A 10989-nucleotide genomic window follows, 5' to 3' on the forward strand; every position below is an offset into this window, starting at 1 on the left:
TACTGATGTTAAATAAAATTATATTTAATCACAACAATTTTTATATTAATAAATAAAAATCACTACATTTTTCTATTATATCATATTTTTCTTATGAATTTTCGTACGCCGAGAAATATTATTATTTTAAACATTAAATAGTAACTCGTCCAAAATCCTAATACCCTTAAGTTAGTATATAAACTTTTTTAGTTGACCAACAAATGAAACTGGATCTACTTCCATTTTAGAGGAATGTAAAAAATCACCTGGAAGTTTAAGTATGGTGCCTTTGATGATTTCTACAGGTGAAACACCTAAATATTCTTTATTAATACCTTCTATAAAGCTTAAAAGTATTGAAGATATACTTCTACTTAATATTTTGTAACGTGTGTCTCGATAGCAGTTTTTAACGGTCAATGTAGTCGTTCAACCAACCCATTTGCAACATGATGGAAAGTTGTTATGCCAATACTTTTATAATATTCTTCTCTGGAATATTAAAAAAATCAATACCTCTTTTTTTTCTCAGACCATAAAAAAAAATACGCTAACACTGATACGCATATAATTCTAACCTTGACCACTATAAAGTAGCCATGAGTCATTGTCTTTCTCAGCGTTTTCGAGGCACCACAAAAGTATTAAATAAGGGAAGTTAATAAAAAGTAACTGTCTTGCATTGATTGGAGAACAGATTGGTGACTCAATATGTCTATGAAAATGCATGACACAATCGAGACATCCAATCCCCATTTATGCCTTTCATGGTAAATTATATAAGGACTGAAGACCCTGTTTTTCCTCTCACTCGCTTGTCACTCAATAATATCTTTTAACGAGCAACTCTTTAAGATTATTCCCTATATCTCTAGCATATTCTTTATATTGTGTTTCTATAATCTTCATTTTTCTCACTAAGTTTAAAACGTAAATTTGTTAAGATAACTAAATCTTTGCTTAAAATATATACGCTTATATAATTCCAGTAGAATTATCTTTTATTAACTTACCTTCTATAATTTTGAATAATACTTATAGTAATACAAAAAATAAGGTCTATAGGCGTATACTAGGTGATATCGGGGTGTATTGACCAAGATTGGATATTTGGGTATTTAGACAATTCGTGAGGAATGAGGTTCTATCGGAGTTGTAGAGTCCGAGAGTTTAGAATAGTAACTGTCGAACTATTCGATAGTTTATGCTAAAATAAACTATTCGGTTGTATAAACACAATTCGAATAGTTTAAAATATTCGAAAATGATCATCACTAGTTTAGAATAAAAAAGACAAGTAGATATAATAAGAAATTAATGAAGTTCCTCTCATTAAGGTATTAAACGCTGAGGTATTCTTGTAGTGGCCGGAGTCTTGACTTCCTATCTGACACCCAGTCGAAGTATATGACCAAGCACTCGCTAGTTATTAATAATTAAAATGATGTTTAAATCAATTTATTGCTTTACCATTTTTTACTCAGATTATTAATTCCTAATAATTGGGTTAATATGAATTTACTTACCTCTTTTATATCGTTTGTACAAAGATCGACAAGACTTGCGTAAAGATTTATACTGTTTCTTTTAAATAAATAAATAAAATGTTGACACAAAATAATTGTATTCAATATCGTTTTAAAATGTACCGACAACAACACGGGATCGCGGCTTCTTTGATAAAAATGAATTAAACAAAAGAATTCTGAATTCTTTATTGGATTCAGAGTTTCAAAAGAAAGAAAGTAAAATGGAAGTGATCTCTCTTGGAAAATCAGCGCCTTTTTATATTATTTTAAATTATCTCCATCATGGGTTGTTGCCGTCAGCGCTTTTAGTGATTTTCAGTTTATTGTATAAAATTTTGAGCATAACATAATAATTATTTTTAAGACAAGATGCATAGTATACAATAATCAATTTAACATGTATATATGTATACACAATAGCTAGTGTACAACAGTGTATATATGATGACAGATGAATTAATTATTTGCTTGTATACTAGTAATATAAAATACAGATTATACATTTTTCATTGATAAATGTAACATGCGCAATGCAAAGCATTAGGCATATTACGACACACTTAACAATTACAAGTCAACAATCGAGAATCTAACAACATCAGTGAATATCAGATAAGTGTAGTTTTAATACACTAACTATACTAATCAAGTAATAACTAGAAACAAAATACATGTATTTATTATGTCTTTACGGATGATACCATTATCATACTTCTTTATTAATACCATTCCAAACAACTTTATTATTATTTATTACAATTTTTACACCTTATAATAAAGATTAAATGTTAAATATTAGAAATTCGAATTGCCTGTCTCGGTCAGTCGTAAAATTGAGGTTTCAACTTTGAATGTTCAATTTTTATTGGAAAAGTGTTATGCCAAAAAGACAAACAATCGATTATGATTGAACAATATGTACAACCTTTTGACATTACAAACTGGAGTATGAGATGGTGGTATGAATGGTGTCATATTCCTCATACCACACTTTCGAAAAGCCTTGGTAAGATATTTAAGATATCTTGTTAGGGACAGAATCTGTAGCATTAAATTTTACATAAATATTTAAGGGAGTGGTTCCTAAATTTTCATTTAAATAATTTTTATATAAATAAAATATTTGTGTTATTTTATGTTTTTTTTAAAGTAACATTGATTAGATACATTGTTTTTATTAAAATATACTTTCATTAATGTAATAAATATTACATTTGTTAAATATAATTAAACTATAAATTATTGATATTATAATATACTTAGTAGTGCAATAAAATCCTTTAAAATTTCCTTCATGTTTCACTATATTCTTCATACTATTAAATATCATTTTCAATTATTATTTTTGTATGTTCAAATAATACAACATTACATTTTTCATACGTCTTAAATATGACGGATTTAATGATTTATTTATGTGAGGTTCTAAAAAAATTAAATATAGTCATTAATTTGAAAATTATTCAAGAGAACTATCAAATAATTAGTCGGAATTAACGTAAAGGAGAGAAATTCAATTTCGGACATTTTTAGTATAAATGATAATTTTATAGGAAATATCGTAATAAAACAAAGCACAGTGGGATAAAGTATAACTGAAACAAGTATAGAAGATATCTAATAGTAATTAAATTAATGATCACTATCATAGAAAAGGTTTCAGTTCAAATGTGTGGATAATGTTTAATTTTTAGAAGGAAATGTTGGATTTTTCAAAAAACTAATTAATTAACTCCTAATTCCTTAATTATATGCTGATTACATTTTTTATGATTTATAAGTATAATACAAAAATAAATACTCATTACAGCAATTAAATTCAGTATGAAATTGATGTTCAATAATTTTTTATTGTAATTATCACGGTGAAATTATAAAATGTATAAAATAATTTCATATTTCGTTATTTCTGTGGCAAACGTGTATTAAAATAATTTTAACCAACCAAACCAAACCAAACTTACAATTGTAAGTATGAATTTATCAAAAAAACTTCTCAGATAAACATCAAATAATAAAACTAAAAATATTATTTTGCTCCTTTACAATAAAAAAGGTTGGTTTATCTATAGGAGTTTAAGTTAAAGATCTTAGCATTGTAATGTATTTATGGGGTATGAAGCGTAAGTGAAGTATACATTAAAAACATATAAACGCTAATAATTTCTTTCTGTATTATAATAGGCCAGTCAATGAAGGAGAAATTTTGGCGAATAGCGGAAAAAATTACCAAACAATTTTTTTTTTTTAAAGTTGAATTAAGATATGTATAATGATATACTAAAAGTCCTCATCGATTAGACTTGAGCTTTTTTTACAGCCTCGCAAAAGTTAAAAAATATGAGCTTTTTTAATTTTCTCGAAAAATATTTAACTTACAAAAAAAAGTTTCATACAAAAGTTGATTAAAAGACAATTTAAACAAAAAAGTTTTCTTATATTTTTTCATTTAAACAAATATTTTTCGAGTTAAATTACATTTAATATGAGTACTAAAATTTATATTCCAATTTTTTTCATTTTGCGGTTACTTTTTATCATGTTATACTTACATTAGACACAATGTTATAAATGTATATGTGTGTATGTGTGAGTTTATTTATTTATAGTATCATTAAAGTGTAGTATATATTAAGATACAACCGATAGAGTAGGTAATTGATTTGACGCTATATTGTTTAAACCCAACTAAACGCTAAATTGTACATTTCCAAACAACAATTATATTATGTCAATTGCCACCGGAATTTCTGTTAATCTTTTTCTTTTTCTTTGCCTTAATCCCAACTACTTGGGGTCGGACACCCTCATCCTAAACTTCCACTTGACACGATCTCCCACATCAGCTGTCCTCATATCGCATTCAATAACATCCCTCAATCTCTTTTTTGGTCTTCCTCTACCTCTTCTTTCTTCAACATTCATTTCTATAACTGTTCTTACAGCTTCCGCTTCGTCTCTCCTCATAACATGACTAAATCATCCAAGTCTATTTTCTCTCATCTTATCCACGATTAACGCTACACTTATACTCCCTCTTATATGCTCGTTCCTTATTCTATCTTTTCTAGTCACTCCACTCATCCAACTAAGCATTTTCATCTCTGCTACACTCATTCTTTGCTCTACTTTCTTATTAACCACCCAATACTCTGAACCATACATCATAGCTGGTCTCACTACATTGTTGTAGAATTTATCTTTTAGCCTCATTGGAATTCTTTTATCGCATAGGACACCAGATGCTTCTCTCTACTTCAACTACCCGCACTTAATCCTGTGTCTTACATTCTCGTCAATACCATCGCTCTTTTGCACTACTGATCCTAAATACTTAAAACTTTCTACCTCCCCATTCACACTCTCGCCTATTGTCACTGATCTCTGACACGGCCCGCGTCGCTTCGTTATACACGATGCCCCGCGACTCGTGCCACCTTTATCAGCCGTCGCCCTACTATGAGTATTTGACTGACCAACACCGCGTGTTATACGCTACGGTGCAAAGTCCAGCAAATGCCGCACGGCCGACGACGACCCGCCGCAAATGGTGCCAGAGTCTTCCTCCTGTTGTGAAAGCGACAACGCCGACCAACCGAACCTCACCCGCGCACCGTCGCCTACAACGCTGCTAACCATTTTGCCGTTCAAGGTTTACGCCGGACATCGCGTCGTCGACGCCAGCGAAAGTGCCGCGATATTATGCGAAGATTTTTATTATTGTGTTTGTCATTTCGGTTTGTTTTATTTTTGTTAAAATAATCTGTTGTCGCTCATTTAATAAACGGCCCACGGGTCTCTACCCTCAAACCAGTGTCGACCACATTTTTGCGACGTAAGTCGTGTCATCTCCTCATTTCACCTACCTCATGTTCTCTTTGGTCAAGCCAGCTAGAATTTCTGGTAATGATAAAATTGTCATAAAATGTCTAAAATTGGTCTTGTTCTAGTAAACTCAATGGTGGATAATAACATTCATGATATAAATCTTAATAGGTCAAATAAAGTTATAACTGTATCTTCAATAATTTCTATAGTTAAAATTAATAATGAAATGATTAAAGTAAACCCATTACTACTATTTCAACTAAACGCTATTTAAAAAAAAAACCAGCAGTGTCTCGGCACATTGTGTATAATTGGGTGCAGTATAGATGATATGTGACAGTGATTAAAATCATTACCAAAAAACAACGCCTAGATGCAAATCTGTAGATAGTGTTTAATTTTAAAATATTAATGGATTATTACAAAAGCTACATGATCTCCTATTTCCTTATTTATATCCTAAATACAAGTTATATGCATTACTAGTGCAAAGTATGTAATCGATAGAGGATTTCTTCACTATAAAGTTATTTGACAAATGTAACAAACAAAATTTTTTTCCATTTTCTTAATCATTTTCCCATTCTAAATTTTGATAGAATATATCTTCAACAAAAGTACAATTTTTTTAATCTTCAATCTTTATTTCTATTGAATTTGTACGCCATTGACATTTGCAATTTTCACATATAATAAAACATTTAAGCCCTGTTTTTCGGCAGCTACAATTTTTATCAGGTCCAGCACCTGACTAAACGCCGTTTTATGACAATTATCTTTATTATTAGCAGAAATTCCGGTGGCAATTGACATAATATAATTGTTGTTTGGAAATGTACAATTTAGCGTTTAGTTGGGTTTAAACAATATAGCGTCAAATCAATTACCTACTCTATCGGTTGTATCTTAATATATACTACACTTTAATGATACTATAAATAAATAAACTCACACATACACACATATACATTTATAACATTGTGTCTAATGTAAGTATAACATGATAAAAAGTAACCGCAAAATGAAAAAAATTGGAAAATAAATTTTAGTACTCATATTAAATGTAATTTAACTCGAAAAATATTTGTTTAAATGAAAAAATATAAGAAAACTTTTTTGTTTAAATTGTCTTTTAATCAACTTTTATATGAAACTTTTTTTTGTAAGTTAAATATTTTTCGAGAAAATTAAAAAAGCTCATATTTTTTAACTTTTGCGAGGCTGTAAAAAAAGCTCAAGTCTAATCGATGAGGACTTTTAGTATATCATTATACATATCTTAATTCAACTTTAAAAAAAAAAAATTGGTTGGGAATTTTTTCCGCCATTTTTCCTTCCTTGACTGGCCTATAATGAATGATTCATTACAATATTAATATTGTCTTGATTTATTTTATAATATAATAATATAAATTTTATATTAACTACAAACCATCGGTATAGAATTGTAGAACTTTTTTGCTGCATATTGGACACTTGGGTTGATAGTTTTTTTTATTACTTATAATATTAGCACATGCTATTCCTATTTTGTGATGGCAAGGTTGCAAGACTACTCTTTGGAGTTCTTGTTTGCATGCACATCTTTCTATTAACTCTAAATATTATATATAAGGTTAAATTAAAATAAAACAAACAATTGTTAAATTAAGTAACTCCAAATACATTAACATTCATTTAATTATTTTCTAGATTAAATATCTTCAGTGATGTAAAATTTTAGATCGTTAAAAAGATCTATAAAATTATTGAAAATTATTATAGTGACTATTTTGTGTACTCCACTGGAAGAAATAATATGGACTCTTTATTATTTTTAAACGGTCAAATAAATTAGTTTCATTGCATTTTGTTTCTTTTTTTTGAAAAATATTGTTCAGCTTTTGATATATTTTAATGAAATTAGACTACCTTTGTTCATTATAATTAAATTGATATTCAACTATATCTTTAATTGTAATGATAAATAAAAAAATATTAAATAATTACTTANACTATATCTTTAACTGTAATGATAAATAAAAAAATATTAAATAATTACTTATATTTTTAAAAAGTACTATTTGTTCTCTACATAATGGACAATTAGTAATATTTTGTACTGTTAGCTCATTGGCACAATCATTGCACATTTTATGACAGCAAGGATTTAATGTTACCGGCAATGGTTTTTCTAAGAGACAGCTACAGCATAATTTTTCATTGTCTAATGTATAAGAATTATATTTTAAGTAATAATAATAATCAAATGGCTTATGTTACTCAAGTTTTAAATTACAGATAAGTGCTAGTTCACCAATGAACTTTGTTTAAAAAAAAAATGTGTAAATAAACATAAACGGTCATTTAATCCATTAATTAATTTTTTTAATGAAAAAATATTGAATAATTACTTATATTTTCAAAATATACTATTTTTTCTTTACATAATGGACAATCATTAGTATTCTGTAGTGTTTGCTCATCAGTACAGTCTTTACACATTTCATGACAGCAAGGATTTAATGTTACTGTCAATGGTTTTACTAAGAGACAGCTACAGCATAATTTTTCATCGTCTAATGTATAAGAATTATATTTTAATTAATAATAATAATAATCATATGGCTAATTTTACTCAATTGTTAAATTACAGATAAGTACTAGTTCACCAATAAAGATTGTTTTAATAAAATCTTCAAGGTAACTTAAACAGGCTGACATTAATTAAATAAATTTAATTGTACAAAAATATAGTTTTTATATTTTAGCTTTTAAAATATATACACTAAAAGTATAATTTTGATAGGGTTCATCAACGAAATATTTTTGGATATTGATATAGAAAAAAAAATTTATTCAAAAATTAAATTTAATATTTAAATGTTTTAACCATTTTTTTTATTATTTTCAAGGATACCGTTAAGATATTATTGTTGTAAAAATCAGACTATTATATACCAACCAAATTAGATACTAATATCATAAAAATATAGATAATATTATATCTCATAACGATAATAAAATATTTTTAAATTACATTTTATTATGAAGAAATAAGTTATTTTTGTTACAAGACTGTATTATTATAAATTGATTATATTAAATGGATGAATTTGTGTTTTTTTTTTAATAATAATATTTAATTTCAGTTTTTTAGTCTTAAAAATAGGAATAATAACAATGTCATAATAAAAAAACCTAATCTAAGAATAGAATATTGTATCAATAAATTTCAGTTTTAATCCTATCTCAATTCTATATTTCATAATATATTTTAATATCAAAAATGTTTACAGGATCATCATAAATTGTTTTTGGTCCAATATCAAAATTTTGATATTGGACCAAAAAATATGTTATCTAATAACAAATATTTTATAAAAATTTAAATAGATTTTATTATAAATAATTTTTTTCAATTATCACGATATTTCAAAAATAATTGATATCATAAGAAAAATGCAAAAGTCGGCAATTTTTAATTGAAATAGATGTCATTGACGAACCCTATTATATAATATACTTTAATATTAAAATGTATAAAGAATAACGTATAGGAAGCTTTTATGGAATTTCTTGATTTCTATGGATCAGCAACTCACAAAATATGAGTGCTGATATTGTTTTCGTTGATCTCTTTCAAATTAGCTAATTATTTGTAATGCTATTTTTATATGTAGTGAGCGGTTACTATTAAAATAATTGCATACAGGGTGTACATCATAAACTATTCGATTACTCACAAAATAAATACAATATTGGAAATATAATTTTTGATTTATCAGCTAATAATTATTTTTTATAATTATCATTTATAACTTAAATGGGTTTCAACTTAATTTTTAGCTTCGATGCGAAGCTGAGAAGGTATTGGTTTTACAGCACGGTAGGGACATGGCATAGTTGGGCCCAGTATAGATTTAATCTGACAATGATTAAAATCACTATCATAAAAAACGCTTCAATGCAAATCTGTATATGGTTTTTAATTAAAAAAAAATCTGAAATTGTAAATTTTAACATCAAAAGTGCATGTTTTCATACGGCAACCATTTGCACATAAAAGATAAATCTTTAGGGTAATTTTTTTTTTTAACTTATAGTATTTATCATAAGCTTTAATTTGAAATACATTTAAAGCTCGGAGTAATTCTGAAACATTTTCAAAAGTGAAGTTGAAAAAGTTCTACTTTTTACTCGTATTTTAAAAAATTTAAACCCTCCTACCTTGTAAAGAGAAATGGTCTGATTTACAAAAAAAAGTATGTTGAATGAAAGATATACAGGGTGATTTTTTTATCATAACCCACTCAATTACTTGCAGAATAATAATAATTTAAACATTTTTTTTTTTTATTATCTTTAGTTACACATTATTCTTGAATTTTTAACTATATAATACTTTTTAAGTTCATCCTTTATGCCTTGTAAGGGGGTCAACTTTGTTTTTTTAAATGGTAACACATATTATTAATTTAATAAAATGTTTGAGTTTTTAATTTAATAGTAAATGACATTTGAATTTTTAATATAACTTAATTCGTTTATTAGATATAAACATTTAAAGTTTCAAATTTTTGAAATAATATACATGTATAATACATATGGGATTGTAAATACAGGTAGTTAATTGTATTTTTATGACATTGCTGTCTCAGTCACGGATTGTTTANTATGGGATTGTAAATACAGGTAGTTAATTGTATTTTTATGACATTGCTGTCTCAGTCACGGATTGTTTATTATCAATTGATATACTTTCTGTATTGTCAGTTAGTGTATTTATAAACTCATAACAATGTGCCTTACTATCATTGATAATAACAATGCTGTGTACCTGCTAATATCGATGTCATAAAAAATCAATTAGCTACCTGTATTTACAATCCCATGTGTATTATACATGTATATTATTTCAAAAAATGTTTAAATTATTATTATTCTGCAAGTAATTGAGTGGGTTATGATAAAAAAATCACCCTGTATATTCAATTTATTAAGAAAAAATTTTTTTATTGATCCATACATTTTTCAATAAGTTATTGTAATTGAAATTTTCAATATAAAAAAGAATTATATTGATCGTATTTTTGGGGGGATTTTCCTTATTTACAGGGAACGAGGGCAAAATTTTTAATTTTTAAGGATGAATGTCTTCAACTAGATACGATTTGAGAGTTGAGTGAGAGCTGAGAAAAAGTATTGATCGACAAAAAAAAACACATCATGGTAAAATTAATATCTTTTTAGCTTCTCATCAAAGCTAAAAATTAAAAATTCAAATATTTACCATTTTCCGAAGAATGATCATGACTTTGTTCACAATTTTTTACTGGACACTTAGTAAAATCTATGTTTTTATCTATGCAATTTTGTCCAACATAATGGTGACAATACTTCATGATTTTTATCGCAATTTCGGTGTCACAGTTTTGGCAAAAATTTTTTATTATATCTGAAATCAATTACATTATTGTTTTAATAATACAAATATTATTTAAATAATTTTGTTATGAATTCAATTGCTACCCTACCAAAAATATATCTTTGTATTCATTTGAATTAAACTGAAATAGTTTTGACACACAAATACATTACTTTATTTTGCTCAAGTCATAAAGTTCAATTTATAATATTAGTTTTAATGAAATCAATTTACAAAAAAGAA

General features: G+C 26.7%; 1 protein-coding gene across 1 annotated transcript; it reads right to left on the bottom strand.

Moving 5' to 3' along the window:
• Nucleotides 1-2040: 2040 nt before the first annotated feature.
• On the bottom strand, nt 2041-10770 carry LOC126909456 (uncharacterized). Its single transcript, XM_050691878.1, has 5 exons — nt 10612-10770; nt 7733-7897; nt 7381-7545; nt 6772-6936; nt 2041-2936 (listed from the first exon to the last, which is right to left on the bottom strand). The coding sequence occupies exons 1-5, from the start codon at nt 10721-10723 to the stop codon at nt 2851-2853; spliced, it is 693 nt and encodes a 230-aa protein (XP_050547835.1). The 5' UTR covers nt 10724-10770; the 3' UTR covers nt 2041-2850.
• Between the last annotated feature and the right edge of the window lie 219 nt (nt 10771-10989).

This window comes from Daktulosphaira vitifoliae, unplaced genomic scaffold, assembly GCF_025091365.1.
Source record: "Daktulosphaira vitifoliae isolate Bord-2020 unplaced genomic scaffold, ASM2509136v1 Scaffold_405, whole genome shotgun sequence".
Classification (NCBI taxonomy): domain Eukaryota; kingdom Metazoa; phylum Arthropoda; class Insecta; order Hemiptera; family Phylloxeridae; genus Daktulosphaira; species Daktulosphaira vitifoliae.

What these genes read in the sequence shown, in the direction of transcription:
- LOC126909456 (XM_050691878.1), bottom strand. Translation starts at nt 10,723, where the DNA reads ATGAAGTATTGTCACCATTATGTTGGACAAAATTGCATAGATAAAAAC. An exon ending in TGATCATTCTTCGGAAAATG is followed by an intron (nt 7,898 to 10,611) that starts GTAAATATTTGA and finishes CTTATACATTAG; the next exon opens with ACGATGAAAAATTATGCTGT. An exon ending in TCTACAATTCTATACCGATG is followed by an intron (nt 2,937 to 6,771) that starts GTTTGTAGTTAA and finishes TAATTTTTTTAG; the next exon opens with AACCTCACATAAATAAATCA.